Here is a 27,854-nt window from a genome sequence, read left to right on the forward strand (position 1 = left end):
AAGCGATCTAGTCATTATCCACTCCATTCCCATTCTGCAGTGAGAAAACATCAAGAGGACGGTTTAAAGTAAAATAAAAGAGACCCTTTAGCGGGAGGCTTTATGTCCCGCAGTATTAAATGACACTCAGATACAAAATATGACACTCCTTTTTGGTTATTTACAGTCTTATTACTGCGCAGTGCATTTACATTACTGTTCATGAATATGGGGTTGTAAGATATATTTTTTGTTGTTGTAGTTGAAAGAAGTCTCTTGTGCTCACCAAGGCTGCATTTATTTAATAATAAATGCAGTAAAAAACACAATATTGTGAAATATTACAATGTCAAATAACAATTTTCTATTTTAACAGTTTAGAATGTAATTTATTCCTGTGATGCAAAGCTGAATGTTCAGCATCATTACTCCAGCCTTCAGTGTCACATGATCCTTCAGAAATCTTTCTAATATACTGATATATCAATTTCTTTTTCAGCTTTTGCATGTGTGCGTGCGTGCGTGCGTGCGTGCGTGCGTGCGTGCGTGTGTGTGTGTGTGTGTGTGTGTGTGTGTGTGTGTGTGTGCTACTTAACTGTGCAGTACTTGTTGCTTTTGACCAAACAATATAAAATGTCTTACTGACTCCAAACTTTTGAACGGTACAGTATATCTGTAAATCATGTTAAAAAGTCAATGACAATTTATGTCAAATATTAGCTAACATGGACCATATATGTAAAATGTACAAAGTTCCAACAATTATGCTTGTTTTTGATGGTGTGAAGAACCTAATTTCAGCACTGACTGCATTTAGCAAGTTTACTCATGCAAGAAAACAAACCTATCAAATGTATAATAATAAAAATGAATGCACAACAAACACTAATTCTGGAATGTTGCTTAATTTACTTCACAGCAGATATAATTCACATGCATTGTCTGTGTAATTCCAGTTTAATATGCTAATTGGAAATCATCCCCATGATTTTTCTCTCAGAATGAAATGTTTATTTTGGCTTTAAAAACATAATGGCATTCATTTTAGCCTAGAAGAAAACAATAACAGTATCACATACTCCCCCTCATTCTCTGTGTACATTGAGGGCTTCAGAGATAACAGCTTCCAGATGTTTCATTTTCACTCTTTCATTGCCTTGCTTTACTCCTAGCTGCCAAAAAAGTGACATTATACCATGAATAAGTCAGTTTCATTCTGTCACCATGTTTAGGTAAAGGTAGCCAACAGGGCTTTGGGGAGGCAGAAACATTTTATCACACAAATACATACACAGTGCAAGAGTTTTTGGAAAATGGTTTATTCATATCACTTGGTCTTTTAATGAGTTTTCAACATCTCTTGGCATGCAATCTCAGCATTTCTGGCCAACAATAGATTTCTTGTTTCCTCTTTATTCCAATTAAAACACAAGTAGGCCTATGTGTGGGCTGCTACCAGCAATTATTTAGGACTGTTTAAATACACCAAACCACATTTAAATCTAGTAATAGACTTGACGGAACCCATAGTATTTTCCTATATGTGTGCCATCAACTGTAAATAATGACAAAATTTGGGGGTGAACTATGCCTTCTTCACGAACAAATAACTCATTCATCCTCTTTCAAAAAGACTGAAGCACATTTTGATAATAAAAAAATGTAATAGAGTCAAATTCTAAAGTTGGTTTATACAAAAAAATAGAAAAACGCTTACCTTAAACTCCACCCATGAAGACGTCATAACACATCGCGGGATCTTCAGATGGTGAAAATGGTAATAAAAAAAAAAAACAATAAATAAATAAATATTTTTTTAAAAATCACCTGGTGTGGATAAGTGAAAACCAAAAGCGTTTAACCTTCTTAGACACAGGAAAATAAAGAATTTAAGTATTTTTTTATGTCGCTACATTGTTTTTAAAGCATAAGAAACAAATGGGGGGGGGGGGGGGGGGGGGTATTTATGTGTTATTCATGTCCTCGTTCGTAGCACATCAATAAAAAAGACATATAGGCAAAAACAAAGTTATAACAGAATTTATTGATAGACCATTTTACTTATATACATTTAATTTCCCAACTGGGATTAATAAAGTACTACTACTACTATGTGGGAAAAATGACTATAAGTGTTTTTTTCCTATTCATGCAATGCATCATGGTCTCTTATTTGTATATTGATGTATTCTTGGAGTAACATGTAATGAGTAATTTGTTGATATTTTCATAATAATATATTATTCAAACATTGATAGGCTTATTTAATTTCTTTCCCTATCACTTGGTGTGTCTCCCAAAATAAGCATGCCAGTGTCTATAGTGAGGACATAGGAATTCAATGCCCTGTTTTGAAATTAAATTAATTTTTTTGATTAGAAACCCCATTATATTTTCATATTTTCTGAGATCTTTATTTATTACAAACCATTTGAAATGTCAGATTTAAATGATAATTACAAAATATTATCATATTTCCATTAGAGTGTTAAATTGGACCGCACTGTAATTTTTAAAGACCAGGGGGAAGTGTTTGTCCTGGGGAAATCTCTGAAAATCCCTGAATCTGCTCTTTACAGGACATCCAAACTGTGGCATATGGAGAGAAATTCACTAAAATAGAATGTCCTTGTGCGAGGACAGTAGTACTCTTAACATAACAAATGTGTTATGTAAATACCAAGTTATTATCATGATTGTGGACGTCTTTCATTTAGAGGCCTTTCATGGAGCTTTTTGTATACAGTTCAGTTCAGGCCTATATCAAATTACCATTTATGGCAACTACCCAATTATAATTTGGTCTCTTACTGACGTCTATTGGTCAAATGAAGAATGACAACCATTCAAATTCTTCAAATGTTTGACACATTCTTTAATATATATTTTTGTATATATTCTAAATTCTGTATGATTTATTGTGAAAGTTTATTCATTCAATAATTTATTCAAGAGCAAAGACTTAATAAACGTCGACACATGTTGATAATTAAATATGAACAAATGCGTACGAAAGTCCCGGTTTAAAGTCTGTTTATACCTCAAATATATACTATATATAGACCAAATCTAGTTAAAGGTCAATCATGTCTAAAGTGCAAGCCTGGATTTTTTATTTTATTTCCTTCAGTGTGACTCAGCAAGATTAGACACGTCCAACTACACATACAGAGACACACCCATAAGAACATAATGAACACCGCCTGCGTATGAACACTGACCTGCAATAATGCACCTAAAGGCAGGGGCGTAGCCATCTTTTCAGAAGTGAGGGGGACAGAATTTTTTTTTTTTTTTTGGACCAATATCATTTATTGCATCTCTTGCTTTTAATTGGGCAAGATATCAAATACACTGCTGAACAATAACCACTAATTAATATCTATAATATTATTCTCCTATTTTTTGTGCCAATTTTATGATTGGTTTATATACTACAAACACTTGTGCATTAAGACTCCATAGATTTTGTGCAATGTAAAAAAAATATAGATATATTCTGATGTAAACCAGCTGTTCTCGATGTGAATATATAGTAAAGTGTGATTTATTCCTGTGATCAAAGCTGAATTTATCATCATTACTTCAGTCTTCAGTGTCACATGATCCTTGACTAATCATTCTCAAATGAGGATCTGATGATCAACACAGATTTATGATTATTATCAGTTGTGCTGCTCATGGTGCTGCTTAATTTTTGTGGAAATCATCTAAACATTTGTGGTAAAATTAAAAAAAGAGAGAAATTAATACTTTTGTTGATCAGACATGCAGTAAATTGATCACAAGTGATATTTTTAATATTACAAAAGATAATAATTTATTTAATGAATGCAAATAAATGCTGTCCATTGAACTTTCTATTCATTAAAGAATACTGAAAAATAACATGTAGGCTATCATGGTTTCCACAACATTTTTAAGCAGCACAACTGTTTTCAACACAGATAATAATCATAAATGTTTCTTGATTATAAAATCATCATATGAGAGTGATTATTGAAGGATCATGTGGCACTGAAGACTGGAGTAATGATGATAAATTCAGTTTTGATCACAGGAATAAATTACTATATTCACATAGGAAAAAAGCTGTTTTAATTTGTAATAATATTTCAAAATATTACTGTTTGAACTATTTTTGATTACATAAATGCAGCCTTGAGCAGAAGATACTAAACCTTAAAAGCTGCATTATTCATATGATAGCCTATACTTTATTGTCAATAAATAGCCTTGAGATGACTTGAAAAACACACATAAAGCATATATGGTCGGTCGCACTCGTCTGATTGTCGTCGTCACGTTTCATCATCATAACGATTGTTTTCCTTCAGCTGCAGCTCCAGCGTGACTGGATATTACCTCTACGAATCCGCTTTTGACATTCTGTGAGAGCGCCCTCATATTTAGACGCGAATAAAATGACAGGTCATGCATAGATAATTTTTTGTCTCTGAATTTAAATCTTGATGTATTCACATTGGTTTCAATGTAAATACACTTGCCCGTGACCTCAAGAAGCGCGCAATCAACCCAGATTAAAGAAATCTGTTTTTAGCGTCCCTGTTAACTTGGCCGCCCCCGCGCAGGGTAACGCCGGTTCGGATCCCGCTCGGAGCGGGTCGACTAGGATCGGTGAGACCCAGTAAAAGTGCGGGGGACGAAAATACATTTTATTAAAAGTGAGGGGGACACGTCCCCCCCGTCCCCCGCGTAATCTACGCCCATGCTAAAGGAATATAGACTCACAGGTGGTTACAGAAATATAAAGTATGTACACTACCAAATTCAATTTTAGTCTTACACTGTGCATTGTTTTAAAGACAACACAAAGCATTTGGACTAACTGCACACTTTGCACACAAAAAAAGCAAACAAGAAAAACAGACAAAGTGGCATTTGTGCATACTGTGCATTGTTTTATAATGTTTTCTGGGGTGCAATTATAGGTAATGCTAGTATGATTTTTACATCAAATATTGTATATTGTAATATTGTAAATAATTTAGAAATAAAAGGTATTTTTTTTAGCCCTCTGATTTGAACGGTGTGTTTGAAGGGGCGTGTCTGCTGTCAGACATCAGTGTAAACGCCCACTGCTGTGATTGGCTGACATCTTTGCATATTAAATAAGTATTACATGTTTAACTCACTCAAACATTTAGCATTACAGTACATAGTCATTTTTACTATTACAGCTCTCAAGGTTAACTAATTGTGAAAAGTGTTGATTATAGCATTATATTTAGATCTATCATAATATTTTGATCGTCGCTGCAGTTATGAGTATTGTAGCCGATCACAGACACGCTGAGCGCATTAATGCAACGATCTTGTCATTGCAACTTTCTGCAGTGTTGATTTCTGCACACTAATGAATGTGTTCATTTTTTTTTTTTTTTTTTTTTTTTAGGAATGTGTTCATTATAAATAACAAACACAATGTAAATAAGAGATTTGTTGATTTTAATTGGAGTTTTGCTGCAAGTCCAGAACTCAGTCACTGATAAACTTGCGCTGTTTGATTGACAGCGTCAGCGATTGAAGGGAGCTTTCTTTGATCGCCTTCTATATATAATTTAATACGAGTTTAAATAACAGATTATCTTCATTATAATAAGAGAAACAATTTGAAGTTGACCGTTTAGTCACTAGTTTGATTTACTGATACACAGACTAAGAACATCTGACACTGTACATGAATCATTACTTTAAAGTACTGGTCACAGATCAGGCATTAGAAGTAACAAGGTTACTTTTTGTATTGCTGTCGAATCCATGTCGCAAAAGTCTGTTTGTAAGGCTTGCGCCAAAATTGCTGACTGATTTACCAAAGAATCCACAGTGAAATGTACTGCATACAAGTAAAATAATGCTCAACTGAGACATTCATATTGTGAAAATAAATAACCACTTTCTTAGCATTAGGATCCTTTGGAAGGTAATGTTAATTTTAGTGCACTGATCCTGTTTCGCACTCCTCTCCTCATCATCTCACTAACACGCCAGTGGGCGGGGCCAAAGTTGTGATGATGAGGTGGTTGATCATCATCTGCTGGGGCGGTCTTTAGTTGCATTATTACATCATAGATAGGCACATTTCACAAGAAGTTTTTCACTGGGATTGGTTAAAATAAAAGCTGTTTTTAGACTAACAATGATGTTTTCATTTCTGAAACTTACAGGATATTCTCATTATCTCAAGGAGTATCTCATCAGGACCTCTTATTGTCAAAGGATCAAGGATCTGAAATTTGATATCTCAGTTCATGACCCCTTTAAGGAATGGTAGTATGAAGAATGGTAGCATGGAACATTTCCAAAATAAGGTTGTGGAAAACAAAACAAAAAACACTTTCTGGTTGTCAAAGGTAGGCTAAGTAACCAAAGTCTCTTTCAAGGATAAATCGATATATTCAGTAGGCTATGCCTATAGTCTTTGTGTAGGCTAGCATTCTCATCTAATCACCTGTGTGAACTTACCACACACACACACACACACGCACACGCACACACACAAAGATTAAAGGATAATTTGCTTGCACCTGGTTTGATGTTAATTGTAACTAAATAATATAGCAAATGTTTTGGTACTTTTTATAAGGGCTTAGAACATTAATATGGAAATAACATTGATATCAAACCATGACGTTACCATCTGCTACCATCACCAGGTCCATTAGCCTACTTTTCTGTATGGGAAGTCTTTTAAAAACGCTTAACTCCACCCATGAACACGTCATAACTCCTCTCAGGATTTTCATGGGTTTCTCAACTTCAGCTGACGGGGAAATCAGTTAGTGTGGGTGAACCAAAAGCGTTCCACATTCAGCGTTCGCCTCGCTTGTACACCGCATTACAAGGAGGCAGTTTTAGAATCCGTGTTCAATTTCAAGTACAATCGCGTTCGCACCATGGCTGCTGTAAAAGCGCTTCAACAGTGGTGTAAAATCCAGTGTGAAGGATACCGGGACGTGTCGATCACCAACATGACCACATCTTTCCGGGACGGTTTGGCTTTTTGCGCTCTAATTCACAAATACAGACCGGAGTTGATGTAAGTAACACCCCCCATAGAACAACGCGCGGTTCGGCGTTGCATTGTGCTGAGAAAAGCTGTTTCTAAACTTTAGACGAGCATATAAATGCTAAACATTCAAACGAAGAGGTCGTTTACAGTTTATACCTCATATCATACTTTTAAAACATTTAGAATTGTGTTTCAAAACAAAAGACATTTTGAACTTGGGACGAGGGCATAACACACTTTAGAACATTTAGAATGTGGGTAACATCAGTAAAAGTTACTATTACTTTTGAATTATGGTGAGAACTTTTAGAATTTATGAGGAGAACATTGGCAGGCTACCATTATTAAATGTTAAGTTCACTTCTTTTTTAATTTTTAAGGACCAGAACATTAGACTTTTTAGAACTTACATTATGCACTGCACATGAATATTGAAACTTTTTCAGATTAGATGTTTTAATGATAATTCTGGAACTTTTGGATGACATTAACTTTTAAAACATTTTAAAAAACTTTTTTACATCATGGACAACAGATTTTGTGCTTGAAATACTCAAACTGTTGTGTTTATTCAATGTTTTGTAACATTTGTAACTGTGTGTGTGTGTGTGTGTGTGTGTGTGTGTGTGTGTGTGTGTGTGTGTGTGTGTGTGGTGTGTTGACATGGCATGCATACTTGTGATTTTGTGTTTGTATTAGTGTCAGCTAGATTTACATTGTTAATATTTGGTATGGGAAAATCCCTTTCTCTTCACTCATTCACTTTGCCCTCTTGCAGAGACTTTGACTCTTTGAGCAAGGAAAATGTATATGAAAACAATCAACGGGTAAGATTTTGTTCACTTTATATGATCTCTTTATCAACTTTACCATAACATTTTACATGTGTAATTTTATCCATATAGTAGTAAAATAACACATTTACATGTAGGTTACCTAGGTTCAAACTTAGGTTATCTTCTAATATCATAACCATCTCCACACTAGTTATACAATACACTTTTCCTGATATGACTAACAGCCCTTCGAAGTGCTCATCCGCAATATGTAAAAGCAGATTAACATTTGGTACCATTCACTCTTAAAAATAAAGGTTCCAAAAGATTTTTTGCAGTAATCCCAAAGAAGGACGATTTCTGATTCATAAAAAAATAAACTGTCAATAAGCAGTATAACCTTTTAAAATAATCTTTTTTTTCTTAATGTGAAGACATAAAAATCTAAAGAAGTTTAAAGCATTCCCATAAACATATTTTTCTAAAGAACTAGAAAATAAAAATTCTTTGTTAAATATAAAAATGCTCTATTATAGCCTCAGCTAGTAAACTTTTTGGTTCTTTATTTGTAAGAGAGCAGATCAACAACTTAAGTTTTTGGGAAATGCCTTCATTCCAAGAGTACAACCCCGTCATTTTAACAGTTAGTATGTTTCCTAGACCTCTCATGGAGCTATTTGACCCTTGTGTGGTTGACCACAGCCAAGCTGTGCCTGTGACACACTGGATGCATACTCAAGGCCTATTCTTGTGGTTTCAATCTGTTTCTGAGGCAGCTGAATCACATGTTGTGCTGTTGTAGACCATTATAAATCATCATCTGCACACACTTGCTTTCCTGTTTCCACGGAAAAGAGAAAAATGTTTAAAAGGGCATTGTTGTGAAAGAGAGAATACAATAATGAAATATCTGCATAAGAAAAGCCAATGAATAGCTTTATGGGTATGTAAGGAAGACATTCTCTTTCCAAACAGATCCTATGAGTGAGAGGAGAAAGTGAAAGTGTTAAGATAAGATAAGATGATTTACAGGGTGGAGATTCAGTATAAAGTAAATAGTAACGTGGCGCTAAATAAGAGCTCAACGTTTTGTCACACACAATGGCTCCAAATTAATTAAATGATTTGTGCCATCTCATTGCTGTGCTAAAATTTAAAAAAAAAGGAGCAAATGTATGTATATAATACACTGTGTACAAAATAAATAAGTCTTAACAATCTCGGTTATTAGCTAACTGTAACTTTGACATGGAAGTGTTAGTAATGATCGGTAGTGATTCCCAGTGTTTACGTTTAGATTTGTGGTCTTTGAATTGCATTTCCTGTTCTGTGAGTTCTCAAATGAATTTGTACAGAGAAATGCCTCCCCTTATTCCTCTCCATCTAGATTTTATCTCAATTTGTTTTTCTCACTTTAATTTCTCTCTCCTTGGTCATGTCTGCTCTTGTTTATTTTTGATCAAAGTTTTTTTTCGCCCAAAGAAATTCAGGCCAAGTTCACATTTTTGTGTGCGCATAATGGCATTGAGGAATTATGGTTCCCCTCTGGATGGAAAATCACCACAAATTACAAACTTTTACCTAACTGTTCATCATTGTAACATTGTGAACTATACATAAGATATGTGTTAAAAGTTGATCTAGTGAGATTCACACATTTATAAATAGAATAAAACTGACCAAACATTTAACAAAGAAAACTTCCATAACTTACTCAGTTTTAGTAGCTAGCTAATGTCAATCAATATATTGTGTAATGGCTGATAAAAGCAGAAATATAGTTTTTATTTGTAATGAGATATTATGCATGCGTGCACACACTAAAACACCCTTAATGCTGATAGCTAAATCCCACATGTGAAATTTTTACACCAAGATACACAAGTTACACAAGTTTTTTTGTTTAATTTTTTTTACCAGGCTTTTGAGGTGGCAGAGAAGGAGTTAGGTATACCTGCCCTGCTGGATGCCGAAGACATGGTGGCTCTAAAAGTGCCTGATCGGCTCAGCATTCTGACCTATGTGTCCCAGTACTACAATTATTTCCATGGACGTTCTCCTAGTAAGGCATGCGTACACACACACAGAAATATCAGTGCTGTCCCTGCATAGCTGTTATCTCCCCAATTTGTGATTCTATTTGGTGTAACTAGTGTAGCATAAATTACACCATTACTTAAAGAGGGCCTTTTATACCATTTTACAGTCTCGATGATGTATTGGGGCTTTTGAATGTTCAAAAAACACATTATTTTCCACATATTTTACAGTGTTGAAGCGCTCACTCTTCCCAGTCTGTCAGTAATGCTCTGGGCTGAGTTTCTAAAAATCATCATCAGTTAAGGTGATCGAACAGCATTGGTGGTATCGGTTCTACAATCTACTTGGGCTGATGCTGTTTTTGGGATGCGCAGCCTTGTTTAGTTCCTGTCTTTTTGAAGCCCCTCATTCCGATTGGTTGGATGAACCAGTGTTGTGGCTGGTCAACTTTTTCGAAATCTCACTCCCCTTTCCATAACCACAAGTTTCAACAGACTACTAATGCACGCAACTCGTCCAGGAAAACTCAAGACTATGAGACAGGAAAACTCAAGACAGGAAAACTATCAAGGCGTGCGCACTGATATAGAGAATGACTCTTTGAAATGACCACTTTGTAACTTTGCAGATCTCTGTCATGCTCAAACAGCAACATTGCAAGAAAGTTGCAAAAATGTAAAAAAGTATAATAGGTCCTCTTTAAAAATGTTTATCATGTAGTACTTTATAGCATTGATAAAACCTTTCTGTCTTTGGATGTGCAGGTGGAGGTATGGCGGGGATTAAAAGACCAGCCGAAGAGTCTAATGAAGCACCATCTGAGAAGAAGAACCAACCTGTTACTGCTAAAGTTTTCACCTCACCTAAACCAGCCACAGAGATTAAGGTGCCGAAACCGGCAAATGAAAATAAGGTATGATATGTAATTTATCTGCCATCTCATATAGGAACTTTGAACTGTTTGACAGTTCTGTACAAGGACACAAGCATTTTTACCCTGCACTTGTATTAGGTTACATTATTCTGAGATGAATATAAACAATGTTTTGCACATAATTAATGATCACTTGATTAATGTATATATACCTATATTGAGGTGTTTGCGCTGTGACTAATTAATCTTTTTGTCTTTTTTTTGTCTTGTCTTATCATTTCCAGAGAGAAGTTTTGGCTGAACGTGCCAATAAATCAGGAACTCTGAGCAGCAGCTGTAGTGTTTGTAACCAACATGTTCACCTTGTGCAGCGCCACCTAGTAGATGGGAAACTGTACCACAGGAGCTGCTTTAAGTAAGTCACTAATGTTTTGTTTGAGCCACTGATCCTTTTATTAATTTATTTTTAAGTTTAAGGGCAAAAATACACATCTCTGCAAATGCAATCCACCCCACATGACTAGTGAATCATACTTGAATTATCATCACAATAATTTAATGTGTGCATTGTAATGTGGAAAATGCTGTTGTAATAGCTGTCAGTTTTGCTTTAATAGTTGCTTTTTGTTGTGAACTAAGTTCCTTTTTTTGTGTCATCTGATAACTTGATATGCATGACGGAAAGGGAGTGAAGATAAGATCATAGAGCTATCCAATGCAAATACCCCTTTAGACTTTTTGGACAATATAATACAACACAATATGTATTTTATATAGCACATTTAAGAACAACCGAGAAGTTCTATACAATAAAGGTATATGAACCAAACAAACATAAGATGCACTTACAGAGGCAGAGAAGATTCAAAGATAATAGCTGATGAAAATTGGCAAGTTATATGATAAAAATCTAAATAGAAAGTGCTAACGTGAAATGAGGGCCTCGAATGTGAAACTCTTTTCCAGAGTTTGGGACCAGCAATTGCAAATCACAAACCCTGTTTCCTCTGTGTTTAAGACTGGATTGGTGTTTCAAAGTGTTTTTGTTAATTTCAACCTCCCTTTTTAACAGATGCAGAGAGTGTTCCACTATTCTTCTCTCTGGCACATACAAGGCTGGAAAAGAACCGGGCACTTTCATCTGCAAGACACACACAAGCACCGAAAAGTCTCTAACCCCGCCAACCACACGCATCATAGCGCCGACCACACGCATCATAGCGCCGACCACACGCGTCACAACGCCGACCACACGCGTCACAACGCCGACCACACGCGTCACAACGCCGACCACACGCGTCACAACGCCGACCACACGCGTCACAACGCCGACCACACGCGTCACAGCGCCGACCACACACGTCACAACGCCGACCACACGCGTCACAGCGCCGACCACACGCATCACAGCGCCGACCACACACATCACAGTGACTCCACCGAAGTCTACCTTCATAACCAAGACTGACCAGAATGCAGCAGGTGGAGGTACCGGAAAAGCTGGTTTAACACCTATCGCATCTAAACCTGGTTTTCTGGACAATAAAAGTGACCGTACACCCACCCGTGGATTAGCTATAACGCCTACTCCAGCAGTTAAACTCACACCAGCACCAAAAACAACACCTATACCAGAGACAACAACTGTGAAAACCTCTTTTCACCCCAGAACACCCACAGAGCCTCTTAAAGCTGTAAGCAACAGTGTACAGATTCAAGACGCCAGAAAGAGGTGAACGTCTTTCAGTTCAGTATTCTGATATTCTATTTGTGAAGTTGTTATATTTTGGGTAAATTATAGTTTGTGACTAGAACTGACTGACTAGAAACATTAGTGTGTTTCTTGTGTATTTTCGATCAATATTGTTAAAGCTGCAGTCCGTAACTTTTTGCTCTCTAGTGGTTAATAAACAGACCTGCATGTGACTTGTGGAAGAACATTGCAGCCGGAGCTACTTGTCTCAGTGTATGTCTATGGCGAGTCACGCAGGGACTGTGCTCCTCCGCAGCGGTACCTACCAGACCGATTTGAAATATCCCAATATAAACACTTATTATAAGTGTGCCATAATGATTCAGGGTAAGACAAAAACACTGTTTGGAAAATGGATTCATCTTGTACATTCTAATTCTCAGTTGCGGACAGCAGCTTTAATGTAAAATAAAAATATTTAAAGTCAAGCCGAACCACCAAAATAACTTAAACTCATAAAAATAAATGAAAACTATATATACTGTAGAATTAAAAAATATTAAATAAATGAAAAAAAAAAAAATCACTAAATGCATATCAAAATGACAATTTCAGCTAATCTGAAATATAGTACTATAATTGTGTTAAGTTACACAAAATATGGGTGGTTTTTGAGAAAAAATTATATCAGATTGTTGTAATGTATTTCAAAGAATATTTAGAGATGCATAATATATTAGTATCATGTCTGCTAATTACAACTTTCAATTTATTGGTATCGATCAGAATTGGATATTTAATCGTGCATACTAATTTCCCCAATTTATATATTTCTAGATTTCCTTTTACTGTCATCTAACATTGTGATGTTTAAACTCACTTACCAGTAAGCATTTAGGTTGTTTTTTTTTTTTAACGACAGCGCTTTCAATTGAAAATGGAAAACGTGTGTGTTTTGGCAATTCATTTGGACTGCGATTTGGGGCCCGAAAAAGCAAACTTTTAAAAACTGGTTGACATAATGTTCATGTGTTCAGTCTATAGGCGTGTAGTGTTTCTTTACAAAGTGACTGCCAACTATTGGCCTGCTAGCATAACGTAGCCTTTTTAGGCATTTTTTGCATATCTGGGTGAATGGGGATCATTTTGAAAAAGTTGTCGTCTGCACACTAAACTTTTCAAAAATGCAAAAGTAATTACATTTTTTTTTAACATTGTTGGAGCTGTACCCTTAAAGGGATAGTTCACACAAAAATGGAAATTTGATGTTTTCTGCTTACCCCCAGAACATCAAAGATATAGGTGACTGTTTCTTCAGTAGAACACAAATTAAGATTTTTTAACTCCAACCGTTGCGTTCTGTCAGTCGTATAATGCATGTATGCATAATGCAACGATCTGTTGGTGCAAGAAACAGTCTTCATAATTTTTAACCTCTAATTCTAATACACCACTATGTCCAACAGCCTTCAGCATGCGATCACTTCCGGTAAGTGAGATCAATGTACATTGATCATTGGTGTGATATGGTGTTGTTTATGCAAGCGCTGAAAGTGATTTCTTGTGCATCTCTACGCTTTATCATGTACATTGACCTCACTTACTTTGAAACAAAGTCACCTATATCTTAGAAGCCCTGGGGAAGCAGATAACCATCAAATTAAAAATTTTGGGTGAACTATCCCTTTAAGCCTAATGATTTTAGTGTTGTTGTTGTTGTTGTTGTTTGTTTTTTTATCAATGTTGGCCATTTATTGTTTATCCACCATAACTTGACAATGTCCACCTTTTTGTACTGACCAGAAACTTAATATTGTTTTTCTTTTCTTGGTTAGATTCTTTGAGTCCAGCTGTAGTCCCATCAGCACTGTGTCTGACAGTAAGAGCACCTCATCACACACTTCAACTACATCTGTGAGTACAGTAAGTGTTACTTCTACAACAGAGAGTACAACGCCTAGAGTCGCTGCAGGAGCCGGAACGGGTAAAAACAGAGTCCTGCTACGGGTGGGAGACTGGGCAAAAGCACAGGACACTGAAAAAGAGAAGGAGAATGAAAAGGAGAAGGCCAAGGCTGTGATTGGGAAGATGGTGAAGGTGGAAAAAAATAATAACAATAACAGCTCGTCTCTGAATCCAGCTGGGCTGAAAGCAAGCGGAAGGTGAGCTACATTCACCTATATAAAGCGTTTACATATTTGGCCTTTGTGTCAGTTGGTTTTATATGGTGGAAGTGTCATTAAACAGAATTATAGCCTCTGTGTACTGTCCAGTATTGTTTAATTCCATGTTGAAGTGTTTGTCAACGTGGAACATCCATTAACACATACTCCTCTCACATTGGTTTCCATAGTAATGTTTCCCCTGTGGAATCGGGTGCTAAAGGCCCCTTTGGTAAGGTGCGTCTCAAAGCCCAGGATATCGATGTGAAACCTACTGCCCCCGCTGCTACAGCGCCAGCCTGGATCAAAGATAAAACCTTATCCAGGCCTGTGAGCACGCTGTCGTCCAACAGCAAGGGTGAGGAAGACAAACTCACCAATACACTGTCACTTCATACACTGATCATTTACAGAGCTTGGGCTTATTGGTTGTTTGCAGAGATGGTTTTGTGTGACTGATTTGATTTTTTTTCTGTACCTTTTGACATGTTATTTTAATATAGATGCTTAAAATCCTTACTTTACAGTGACTTTAAAGTAGGATATGTTCAAAACCAGAATCAGCAGCTATTTTATATAATATTTGAGGATTATGAAGTATAAAATACACTGTTGTTAAACTTCTTTTGAAAAAAGGGTCAGAGGGCAGCAGATATTTTAAAAATGAGAAGGAAATCTCCAGTTATTATACTTTGTTTGATGTTCATACACCAGCTTCCTTGTTGGTCTTAGATTAGAATAGCATTCTTATCAATCAAATCAGATTTTTGACTTACAGCATAGCAGTATTAAAAAATATATACTTTTATTAGAGAAAGGATGCATTAAAATGATCAGCTGAGAGTAAAGATATGTATGATGTTACAAAGATGTCTGGGGTCTGTTTTTTTTAAACTATTATTATTATTACAGAAATTAATACTTTTATTTAACAAGGATGTGTTACATTGTTTAAAATTGACAACTCTTTTGTAATGTTATAAATATCATTCAAATAAACTGTCCTTTTGAAAGTTCCACAAATCAAAAAATCCTTAAAAAATGTATGTTAGTTTCCACAAAAATATTAAGGAGCCCAACTGTTTTCAAAAGTGATTAATATTAAGATTTTATTCTCGAGCAAAAAATCATCATATTAGAATGGTTTCTGAAGGGCAGTGTGACACTGAAGACTGGATTAATGAAACAGAATGTATTTACAATCTTTGTAACATAATAGATATTGAAATTATCCTTTCTGTAATAAAAGTATTAATTTCTTATTCATTAATACTGATTTATTTTATTGATATGAATGTTATTATGAAACCAACAAGTAAGCTGAAGGAGGACCATATCCTGCCTGGATAAATCACATTTAAAAATAATTTAATAACTAACTTTCTGCTCAGTCAATTTTTGAAGGTGTAAAAAGATGTGTGTAAACTTTATAAGCCATTTAGATATAATTACATTTTTGATTGTAATTTCAGAAAATGATGCCGCTCCATCTGGATGGAGGTCCATGCTCAAGCCTGTGAAGTAAGTTTGTTCATTTTCTGTCTTCTCCATATGAAACCAGCTTCTGATCTTTTTACTAATACTGTCTTGTTCTTTAGCATAGTATAAATAGACAAATCATTTTATGTCATGTTCTTTCTCAGTAAAATCATTTATTATCATCTTCTCTATATGATTTCCCTAACTAAATCATCTTCATTGATTAACCACTTAATTCTCCAGAAGGTCTGTCCCTCCCTCTTCTTCAAACTCTATTGTGATTGGTTTTCTTGATGGGCGTATAAACCTGCTGCGCCCAGTAAGACCAGCGGTGGGTCGTATCTGAAAGTCCCCAGAGCGATAGAGCTCAGTGTGTATGCACTTCCCCCATGAAGATCTTTGACCTGTAAATTCCCCTTTAAATTCCTGCCCCACCCTCCTAAACTTTCACCTGTCAGAGGTGAGAGAAGAGATGCTAAACATTAAGTGGCTCAGAAACACAGCAGAAAAGTTGAATATCTTTCTCTTGTTTCCTTTTTATTAGAACTCCCAGTAATATAGAATGCAACGCATCACCATCCAAGAAGCCGGATGCAGCAGCTTCTCTGCAGACATCAGGTCTGGGAGTGACCACCACATCCCTTCCTGCTCCATCTACCGCCAAAATCTCCACCAGCATCACCTCCCCCAAAGGGCCCTCCCCTAGCCCGATAAACAACGGGCCTAAACCAAGTGGTAAGGCCTTAGGAAAATGTGAAGAAATCTGGCAAAATTTTGAGAGCAATAAAAAAAAAAAAATCAATATATCCATTGCAAAGCCATTCTTAAAGCTGCAGTCCGTAACTTAAATATCAATAAACAGAACTGCATGTGTCTTGTGGAAGAACATTGTAGCCGGAGCTACTTGTCTCTGTTTATGTCTATGGCGAGTCACGCAGGGACTGTGCTCCTCCGCAGCGGTTCCTACCAGGCCGGCCTGAAATAGTCCCAATATAAACACTTATTATAAGTGTACCATAATGATTCATGGTAAGACAAAAACACGGTTTGGTAAATGGATTCATGTTATATATTCTCATCATGTAACTTTTGTAAATCTTGAATCCAAAAAAAGATACGGACAGCAGCTTTAAAGCTTGAAAATATGTGGGTTTATAATAAAAAATATAATGTGAGGGTTGTGCTTATAAAAAAATAGGTATATAAATGAATGCTTACAAAACCCACAACCAAGAATATATACTTACTCTGAAAAGAATACTTACTCTGTGTTTCCCTATTATTTATATACTATTATAGAAATCATTTTTTTAGAATGATCCATTTTTTATGCTTTCAGTTTACATTTTGAAGTTTTAGAAATCTTACGGGATTGTCATTTTTCCTTTAGTTTGTATTTCAGTTTTAGTCATTTTAGTACTTCAAATGATTTATTTCAATTAGTTCCCAATGCAACATTTCAGTTTTTCTTTAAAGGTTTTTACGCATACATTTTTTTCATGTAATATTTTTTTTTCTGTATTTTAGTTTTATTACAATTACTGAAAACAATGTGGTTTTAGTTAACAATAACAACACTGCTGAAAACTAGTACAATTTTGCTTCTCATGTAAATGCATGTTGCTTCCTGTGAAACAAGATCAAGATACTGATTTTGCGGATCATTTTGCAGTGTATACAAAAACATTATATTCACGCATAGTATAGTGATCCACACAGTCCTTCAAATTATTTCAAAGAATATCAGCTTAATGTAGTCAAATTAAATTAAATATTGTCCAAAAACAAAGGTTATACCATGATCCTTTCTTTAAGGGTGCCAGGTACAGCAAAATTTGCTTTTATAAATTAACATTAATATTAATTGCATTAACATGTATAAAGGAGCACTGTATTTGTTTTTTAGTTTCTCCATTTCTCAGTTCATCTGTGTTTTCATCTGTCTTCCAGACTCCAGCAGTGTATCTCCTGTTAGTCCCTCAGGGACTGAAACTCACAAATTGCACAAGGTGTGTGTCAAAACAATAATTACATGTGTTATCTGGTCTTGTGTATTTCTGTCTGCACTGATGTATGCGAGTGTTGAGGGATTATTTTGTCAAGGGGCTTATTTAGACTGTTTTGGAGAGTCAAAAGGACCCTTTGGGGCACAGTTATCTTTGAATAGACTGCTAGAATCAAAATAGTGACTTCATAGTAAGCCCAGACTTTTGAACCATCTATTCAGTTCCTCAGATAGACTAAAAAAAGCCCTGAAAGGAGTAAATAAACCACTAAGGATCTGTACAGAGTAATTTGTGCTGAAGTTCACATTTGACATTGTGTGTCTGTTTTCTTTAGCCGGGTTACATTCCAAAAGACGACATTCAGAAAGAACTGAGGGAAATTGAGATGAATATGAATGAGCTGGAGAAAAGAGGAGTAGAGCTGGAAAAACAACTCCGACAAAGTGATGAGGGTCTGTACAAAACACACACACTAAAAAAACTGCTTACCTTTTACAGTTAATAAAAAATAAAATAAAATAAAGGGATGCATAGAGATGCATGCCTTTTGTCATATCCTCTTCTCATTAAAATAATTTTTTCTTTGCCACATTCTTTTGCAAAATAAAAATATTTGCAAAATAAAACTCTGTTATCATTTACTCACCCTCGTGTTGTTCCAAACTTCTATGAGTTTCTTTCTTCTGCTGAACACATAAGATATTTTGAAGAATGCCAAACAGTTGATGGCACCCATTGACTTCAATAGTATTATTTTTTACTCTACTATTGTCAGTGGCTGTCGTCAGCTTGTTACCAACATTGTTCAGAATATCTTCCTTTGTGTTCAGCAGAAGAAAGAAACTCATACATGTTTGGAAAGACTTGGGCGTGAGTAAATAATGACAGCATTACTATTTTTTGGTGAACTATCCCTTTAAAAGATGTAATATACATTTATAACACTATATATTGTATATTACCATACCAGTAAATTACAAAAAAAAAAAAACACTGAAGTAATGCTGCTGTAAGGGTGTTTCTAATATAACGAATCATATGTTCATGACAAATTTGACATCTCTCTCTCTCGGAGAGATGCGTGATCAGAAGAGATGTTGCTGCAAGAGTGAGGGGAAGTTATTTGGTTTATTGGAGACATCTGTTTCGGTGGTCTAAGCATTATTTAAACATGCGTATTAAAGCTGCACTATGTAACACTTCTGTCTGCTAGATGGCGCCTTTTCAAAACAAAGGCGTAGTTTTATGACGCCAAGTTTGAGTGCAGAATCTTGGGACATGTGGTCTTCACCTCACAGCCGATGGAAAATAAGTTTCTGGCAGAAATCATGTTCATGAATGTGATTATTAACGTTACTGTAGTATGAAGCAGAGCAGGACCGAGTGTTGTTGAGCTGAGCAAGGCCTCCGAAGCGATTGTTACGCATACACGCCTTGCGAGCAGCGGGACTTTTATTATGGCGCTCGGACACAGTCGTCGGGTAGTAAACCGAGGGTAGCGCAGATATGACGCAATTGACAGGCGTCTTCCTCAGCCGTTATTCTCAGACGTCCCGGTTCCTTGGTTAAAATAGCAATTTTCTCACAGTTTACAAATTTACAATTGGGATATTGTAAGAACTCAACTGAACAAAATATATTACACTGGCCTGGTGGTTTTTGGATATTTTACTGCAAAAATACTACATAGTGCACCTTTAAAACAACCATTCAGAGACTGATGTCGTCCTCCGGTGCTCCAGCAGATGGAGACAAATATTACAAATGTAGATTCTCAGCTCTTTCATTTTGAATTTGTTGGCAAAATAATGAAACCATATGTAAATTAATCTTTCTTTTCTTTTTTTCTCTTTAGAAGGAGAAGAGGACACATTAATGAATGATTTAATGGTGGACTGGTTTACCCTCATCAGAAACAAGCAGGTCTACTTGAGACGTGAATCCGAGCTTGTTTACATGTATGTGCAAACTGTTGAAAGCTGATGGTGAATATCTCGTATTTGTAAATGCTCTGTGTATTAAACAGTGTTATTATTTCTTATTTGTGCTATTTTAGTGCCAAGACGCAGGATCTCGAAGAAGAGCAGCCCAGTGTTGAGGCAGAGCTCAGGAGACTGATAGAGAAACCAGGTTTTTACGACACTAGAAAGTCTATCATCGACTTGGTTTAATATTTTGTTTGTATAACGCTATGGCATTGATACTTTCTGTGGTCACTGCAATTCAAGATACTAAAGAAGATTTGTGGAGACCAATGTCTACTTTTGTTTTAAAGGCTTAAGTGCGTCATATCTCTTTCAAAGTAAAATCTAATCTAGCTATAAAATAATTTGTGTGTCCTGTAGATAATCTAAAGACCTATCGTGATCGTAAACGAGAGGAAGAGCTGATGGCCAAACTTGTGGAGATAGTGAATGACCGGAATGCCATAGTAGAAGGGCTGGATGAAGACCGACTGAGGTAATATAGCTCACAAATATTACATGTGATATGATACATCAATCAGGCATAACATTATGACCAGTGACAGGTGAAGTGAATAACACTGATTATCGCTTCATCAGAGCACCTGTTAGTGTGTGGAATATATTAGGCAGCACATATTTGTTATACTCAACTTGATATATTTCAACAACGTTTCAACAAAGCAGGAAAAATGGACAAGCTTAAGGATTTGAGTGGGCCAAATTATCATGGTTAGACGACTGGGTCAGAGCATCTCCAAAACTGCAGCTGTTGTGGGGTGTTCCCGGTCTGCAGTGGTCAGTATCTATCTAAAGTGGTCCAAGAAAGAAACTGGTGAACCGGCGACAGGGTCATTGGGCTGCCAAGGCTCATTAATCCATGTGGGAAGCAAAGGCTGTCCCGTGTTGTCCGGTCAAACAGACGTCGCTACTGTAGCTCAAATTTCTCACAAAGTTAATGCTGGTTCTGATAGAAAGGTGTCAGAATACACAGTGCATCACAGTTTGTTTTGTATAGGAGTGTATAGCTACAGACCAGTCAGGGTGCCCATGCTGAACCCTGTCCATTGCCAGCAGTGAGCATCAGAACTGGACCACAGAGCAATGGAAGAAGGTGGCCTGGTCTGATAAATCGCGCTTTCTTTAACATTACATGGATGGCCGGGTGCTTGTGGTCACTTACCTGTGGAACACATGGCACCAGGATGCACTATGGGAAGGTGGCAAGCAGGTGGAGGCAGTGTGATGCTTTGGGCAATGTTCTGCTGGCAAACATTGGGTCCTCCATCCATGTGGATGTTACTTTGGCACTTGACATGTACCACTACCTAAGCAATGCTGCAGACCATATACACCCTTTCATTGAAACAGTATTCCCTGGTGGCTGTGGCATCTTTCAGCACGGTAATGTGCCCCGCCACAAAGCAAAAATGGTTCAGGAATGGTCCTCCAGACTTCCCAGATCTCAATCCAGACGTCTGATCCATGGGGGCCCCACCTCACAACTTACAGGACTTAAAGGATCTGCTGCTTACATCTTGGTGCCAGATACCACAGCACACCTTAATTTTGAAGAAGAAATTAAAAGTATTTTGCTTTATTATAATATGCACAATATGGCCAAGTATCCAAGGTATAAATAAATATGGGTATACTTGAATAACGTTCATTTATTTGCTTGGTTGTTTATATTTAACCAGACTGCTATTTAATGCATAACACCTTTACATATGACGTGCTGATGTTTTTACTCTTTCATCCACAGGGAGGAAGAGGAGGATGAGCAGCTGAATAAGATGATGCAGAATCTTGGTGAGTTTGATTTATGTAGCGTCAAAACATGAGAATGAAAAAATGTAGCATGGAAAATGGAAAGCTACATTATTGTGTACACCCATCCCCCCCCCCCCCCCAATTAGCCTTTGAAAATGATTACATAAAGCAAAGGTACTAAATATTAAACCTTTAACAATAAATAATAATTTAAGGAATTTAACATAAATTGCCACAAATTTCCTCAGCATTTCTCATACAGTAGATTAGATTACATTTCCCTAGCTAGAAACTGATTACAATGCACCAGCTGGCTCTGATTTTAAAGAGGCAGAAATTTGCAGCCAACTCTATTTATTATAGTCCATTCTGTTAGAGGATTCGAAATGAACATCCCTTCCTGTTTGCAAATAATAAGAGGCTGGCAACAGAGAGGCAATTGTTTATTGTCACCATTTGTTCAATGATGGCACAGTGGATTATTATTGGTAATGTTTAGTGTCTGATTTTAGTCAACATAACAATATAAACAGAAATATTTAGTAAGTAATCGTAAACCCTTTTAGTAAAGTTGACTGCACAAGATTGTACTCACTTAATGTAATTTAAAGGCATTGGTATCTGATGTGCTAAATCTGGAAAGCTAGGAAAGTTTTCTAATTAAAAACATGAATTAATTGCGCACTATTGTTTGCACTTTTAACCCAGCAGTTCTGTTTTATTAGTTTCTATCGCTGATGGTAAAACTAAAGTTTTCTCTTTGGAATAACTAGCACCTGTTCAACTCTCCACCCACCAACTCAATGCTATGAATCTTGGGAGTAATTACTCAATGCCTGTTTATATATTCCATGTTTTGAGTAATGCAACCAGTTTTGATTTAACGATCACTAATGGAAACTATAGGTATCTAGCCTTGGCTAATGATTGGTTTGCCTTTTCAATGCTAAAATGAGTTATGAGAAAATGTATAATTTACCAACCCAATTAAACCAACGCATAAATGCGGGCAAAAGTCATAACCATTTGCAATTCATGACAAAAATGCTCTGAAAGCCCTGGAAGCTGTTACCAATGTTCTGTGGAACCAAATAAAACTGTGGTCACCGTTAGAAAACGACCTCTTGAAATGAACTTTATGTACCTTGCCGTTAATATGGGTTGTGCTCTACCGTTTGCAGATATGAAGAAAGAAAAAGTCAAAAGAAAATCTTCCATATCCCGGTGGTTTAGCATGAAAAGTAAACGGCCGTCTGCTGAAGACTGATCCTCATGGAGGTGTGTGTGCGTGTGTGTGTGTTTTGTCTCAGGCCGAATGTTTCTGCTGCAGTTTGAGGTCAAATCACAATTTTTGTGAAATCACATCATGTATTGTCGCACTGTTTTTTTTTCACACACTTTTGCACATTTTTCATCTGTCTCCTCATCTCCTCTCTTTGTGGGTGTGATTTGTGCATTTGTTAGCAATCGTTTTGCACTTGAATCTGTTGAATAATGTAGATTGTTTCTCTCAGTCAGTGTTTCATTTGGGAATTGGACTGTGTTAAGAGAAAGGAAAGTATTTACGTCATATTGATTCATATTGGATCAACGCTGAAATGGACAGGTTAAGGTCCGACTGTATTATATTCACTCTGATGCTTGACTCTTTTTTTTGTTTTTTCTTCTTCTTCTTCTTTTTTATTTCCATGTATTTTTAGTTGGGAATATATTTCTTTCTTGAATAATATGAATGCTCTATTAACCTGACACACTTACACTGTCTCAGCAGCAGGGGGCAGACAGTGACTGGTTTCAGCAATGGGACACTGTTAGCTGTCTAATTTCTCTGTGAGAGCACTGATTTAATAGGGTCTTTTTAAGAAATGATTTAGGATTGTTCATTTATGAGTCAGTAATGTTGCTACGGAACTAGGTTTTATGCTTTTAACCACTGTCCAGGTAGCTGCTTTTTTTTTTAAATAGTTTTTTCCATAAATATGAATTGTCTGCATATGATCTGCACTTTGTTTCCTTTCTCTTTTCGCTGTATTTGATCAGAGGTATCTTAGAATGTGTAACAAACTGTTTTAAGTATTTATACCAAAACAGTTTTTAGTTTAATTTTAAGCCAAAAGGGGTTTTTACCCGGTACCCAACGTTTATTTTCAAACCTTTATACTGTGTACAATAAATGTTTAATAATCAATGTGAATGCTTTTCTTTTTAGTCCATCTGCAGTTATTAGATATAATTATTACACCTTTTCTCTTATGTGCAGCACTATTTAATTATTTTCCATTAACAAGACAAATTTGTTTCCAACAAATAAAATTCCATTTTAAATGATGAATGCAAAAAAAAAAAACCTTTAAATTTAGGAATGGCCATTGTTATTTCACCAGAAAACCGTAATCTGGGCCTCTGTTATTCTAAATAAGTTAAAAGGCTACTTTATGCCCTTTGTATATAATGGCAAAATGCCTTTAATTGTAAAGTTATAATTTATATACACTACCATTTCAAGTTTGGAGTCTGTAAAATGTATATTCATTTTTGTATTTAAATATTTTAAAAAAGTCTTTTAAGCAAAATGTTACTTCTAACTCTTGTTTATTTTAATATTTGAAAAATGTATTAGTGTGAAAGGCAAAGCTGGATTTTCTCCAGTCTTCAGTGTCACATGATCCTTCAGAAATCACTCATATGCTGATTTGCTTCTAAAGAAGCATGTCATCTTATCAGTTTCAATAATTTATACTTTTTTTTTCATTATTCTTTGATAAATGGTTAAGAACCTAATTTATTTGAAATATAACTTTTTTTGTAACCAGGTAAAGGCCTTCACTGTGACTTTTAATCAATGAATAATGAGTCCTTGCTGAATAAAAGTACACATTTCTTTTAAAAAACATCTGACACCAAACTTTTGGCACAGTTGTGCATGTAGACACTGGGGAAAAAATGCTCCATTAGGTAATATAACGTTTTGATCCTCACAGCTGTTGGCCTCTGTCTCCTCCTGTGTTGAAGATATATCATAGAATATCACTTAGATGCTTTAAACAACAGGTGAGTGTAAACACTCTTGGAGAACTCATAACTGCAGATTATAATAAACTGAATGCTTGGTCTTATTATGGGGAATCCCTATGAAACTGACTCAGTACACTATGTGTCTGTGTACACACTTACTTGACCAAGATTCGTCTCAATAATGTATGTTAGCATTTGTCTCGCAGCATGTGTTTGTGGGCTTCTAATGCATACAAATTTATTCCGGTTCTGTCTCTGTTTGGCTTTGTCGTTCGATGAAGAAATCTGCTGCGACACAGATTATAGAGCATGCGAGGCCACAAGAATGGGAATGCTAACATATGCTAATGTACGTGTTGATGCTCTGTCAGCGCTGATATGGCGAGTGGATTACCTGTGTTTCCTTCCATCTGATCCACTGAAAGTGCCTACAACTGAGGACACCCTATTGAGCTTTACATGAGCCACTGCTTTTGATATGCATTTATGCTAAGAGTGTTTGTTTGCTTCTTGAATTGAGTGATGAATATAGGTTTGTGATCTTGTTTAGCCTGTTAAAAACGAGAATTCTGCGAAAAAATTTCAAACCTTTTTTTAGTTCCTCTGTGGAACACAAAAAGAGACGTTTAACAGATTGTGTTCATGTTGCTGTTTTGTGCGGTTCCTTTTAGAATAGGTGTTGTGACCTCAAAACACTTTTTCCATAGTGCATGATTTGTAAACCAATATGTCATCCTTGTTTCTTTTTTTTTTAATCACATAACCAGCTCTATATGAATGGCTTTTCTGATGTAGTCATCCACTCAAGTGAAACCTGAGTCAAGATAAAAGACTTGAAGAAGCAGCTGGTGTTGGTTGCTTTAGCAAATATGTTTTTCACATTTGTTTTTAAAAGAATGCACCAATTTTTGGGGGAGGACTTTTAGCTTATTCATTCACTTTAGCTTTATCACCCAGAGTTAGATAAGTCCATACATACCATTCTCATCTCTGTGCGTGCCATAACTCTGTCTGACGCATCCACCGCTAGCCTAGTTTAGGATAAAGCCTGGATGTAAACAGATCATTCTAGCCTAATGCTCAAAAAGTGACAAAATAACGCCAACATTTTCTTATTTACATGTTGTGATGTGCACTAAGACCGACGGAAAATGAAAAGCTGTGTTTTCTAGACCGATATAGGATAGGAACTATACTCTCATTCCTGCATAATAATCAAGGGACTTTGCTACCATACCATTGGTGCAGCGGCACAATGATATTACACAGCGCCTTTAAATGGTTTAACTTTTGCACTAACTTTGGACACAAGTACTCACCCAAAGTTCCTAATTCCTGCAGCGTAAACGTGAATAAATGGAAATGAATAGGTCTCGGGCTGAAAGAAATGCAAAGTCACTCCTATACAGTAGAGGGCGCAGCTCTCACGCATGCTGCACTCTTACTTCAACAAAAACAAATAAATTAAACACATTGTTTCTTAACTAAAATATTTTTGCTTATTGGTATGGTTGAATTGGATTATCGAAGGTCAGCAGCAAAGACATTGGACTATAATGTGAGACTAAATACATAAAGTATATTTGACAAACACTGAATCTATTTATGTGCAAGTGAAATTCATAAATGCATGCTCACGTTACTACAATAACCATCATGTTTGGTCAGGACAGTTGTCAGTCAGTACATAGGGAAGCAAAGTAACTTGTTACTTTGAAAAAAGTAACAGTTATTTAGTTGTAACTTCAAAAGTAATGTTGCTAGTTACCCAAAAAAGTAATCTGATTAGATTACTTGTAATGCATTATCCTCAATGTTATCATTTTGCACAAATGTCGTTATTGGTAATTTTTTTTCTAATGAGCCTGGGTGTTTATAGTATGTATATAGTGAATGATGCTCACAAGTTCCAAAAAGTCCAATGAACATTCTATGTTTGAGCTTTGAGTGTGGAAGAATTTTAATTTACAAATATATTAATATACCACTACAAGTCGTACCGAATTTTTTTTTCAGCATCTTTGGTGCTTGAAGGTCTCTGGTCAACATTCACTTTCATTTGTACCTGGAAAGAGAAAATCATGATTTGTGCAAGAAATGAGTTTAAGAAAATACAATTTGTTGAAGGTTAAGAGATTTCAAGCCATTTAAACAATATTATTGTGGCTTGTGATTTTATTAACACTTATCTTGGAGGTTATTTATGTGAAAGACATAATAGAGAATTTCTCTGCAGGTGCTTAATTTCCAAACGCTGTATGAATGTGTATAATTGTTTTCTTTCAGTAGGTTCACTGTGCTGAGTAGTGTAATTTATCGTCATAATTGCTCTGGGTTAAACGAATTTAAGCACACAAACACACATGTAAGGCAGAATATAAGCCCCTCATTGTGTGCGAGGAGATTTCTGGGAAAGACATTAGAGATGGAAAAGCTATCTACACTGACCTGGAGAGATTGTCCATGTCAGACTCAGCCAACACACACACACACACGCCTTCATGAGTGTACACATGTGTATTAGCTAAGTTTAAACCCAAAACTATCAATTACAAATGTATTTGATGGCTCAATAAAACAGTAAACACCCATCAAGGGTCATGAGCCTACTTTAGAGAAAGTTTCCTATTTGATGTGAACGTTCAGTTTTTCAATTTGCGAAAAGATCATGTTTTTTTGAAGTTTGCAGAGACTGAAATAAGAGACTAGTTCCATAGCTTATTCATATTATCTAGAGAGCATGGGTGACATGCATATGCACAACATTGTTGAATTGTTCAGACTTTAAATTCTGATTTAAAGCCATTCAATTTGAATAAACATTGAAGTTTAAATAAACACCTGTGACTGCACATTAGTGCATAAACGAGATGTTACTTGGCTAGTTAACTGTATATTAAATACAATTGTATACATGTTAGTCATACTTTAATTATAAATATATCCAACTATGGGAATTTCACTGTAAAACATTGCATTTTGCATATCTTATTGCTTTTTCGGCTATTGATTAAAATTCACTAAAAATATACCAATCCAGAAGTGTTTATTATGCATTGA

At 35.9% G+C, this 27,854-nt stretch overlaps 1 protein-coding gene across 1 annotated transcript; it reads left to right on the forward strand.

Moving 5' to 3' along the window:
- Positions 1-6,743: 6,743 nt before the first annotated feature.
- On the forward strand, positions 6,744-23,967 carry micall2b (mical-like 2b). The gene is made up of 17 exons (XM_067442827.1): positions 6,744-7,039; positions 7,791-7,839; positions 9,709-9,850; positions 10,593-10,741; positions 10,987-11,117; positions 11,775-12,434; positions 14,231-14,557; positions 14,749-14,915; positions 16,030-16,078; positions 16,581-16,771; positions 17,987-18,045; positions 18,377-18,494; positions 19,898-20,000; positions 20,099-20,172; positions 20,388-20,502; positions 21,772-21,818; positions 22,961-23,967. Exons 1-17 carry the CDS (start codon positions 6,897-6,899, stop codon positions 23,044-23,046), a joined length of 2,610 nt encoding a protein of 869 aa, XP_067298928.1. The 5' UTR covers positions 6,744-6,896; the 3' UTR covers positions 23,047-23,967.
- The last annotated feature ends 3,887 nt before the right edge of the window (positions 23,968-27,854 follow it).

Source organism: Pseudorasbora parva, chromosome 4, assembly GCF_024679245.1.
Source record: "Pseudorasbora parva isolate DD20220531a chromosome 4, ASM2467924v1, whole genome shotgun sequence".
Classification (NCBI taxonomy): domain Eukaryota; kingdom Metazoa; phylum Chordata; class Actinopteri; order Cypriniformes; family Gobionidae; genus Pseudorasbora; species Pseudorasbora parva.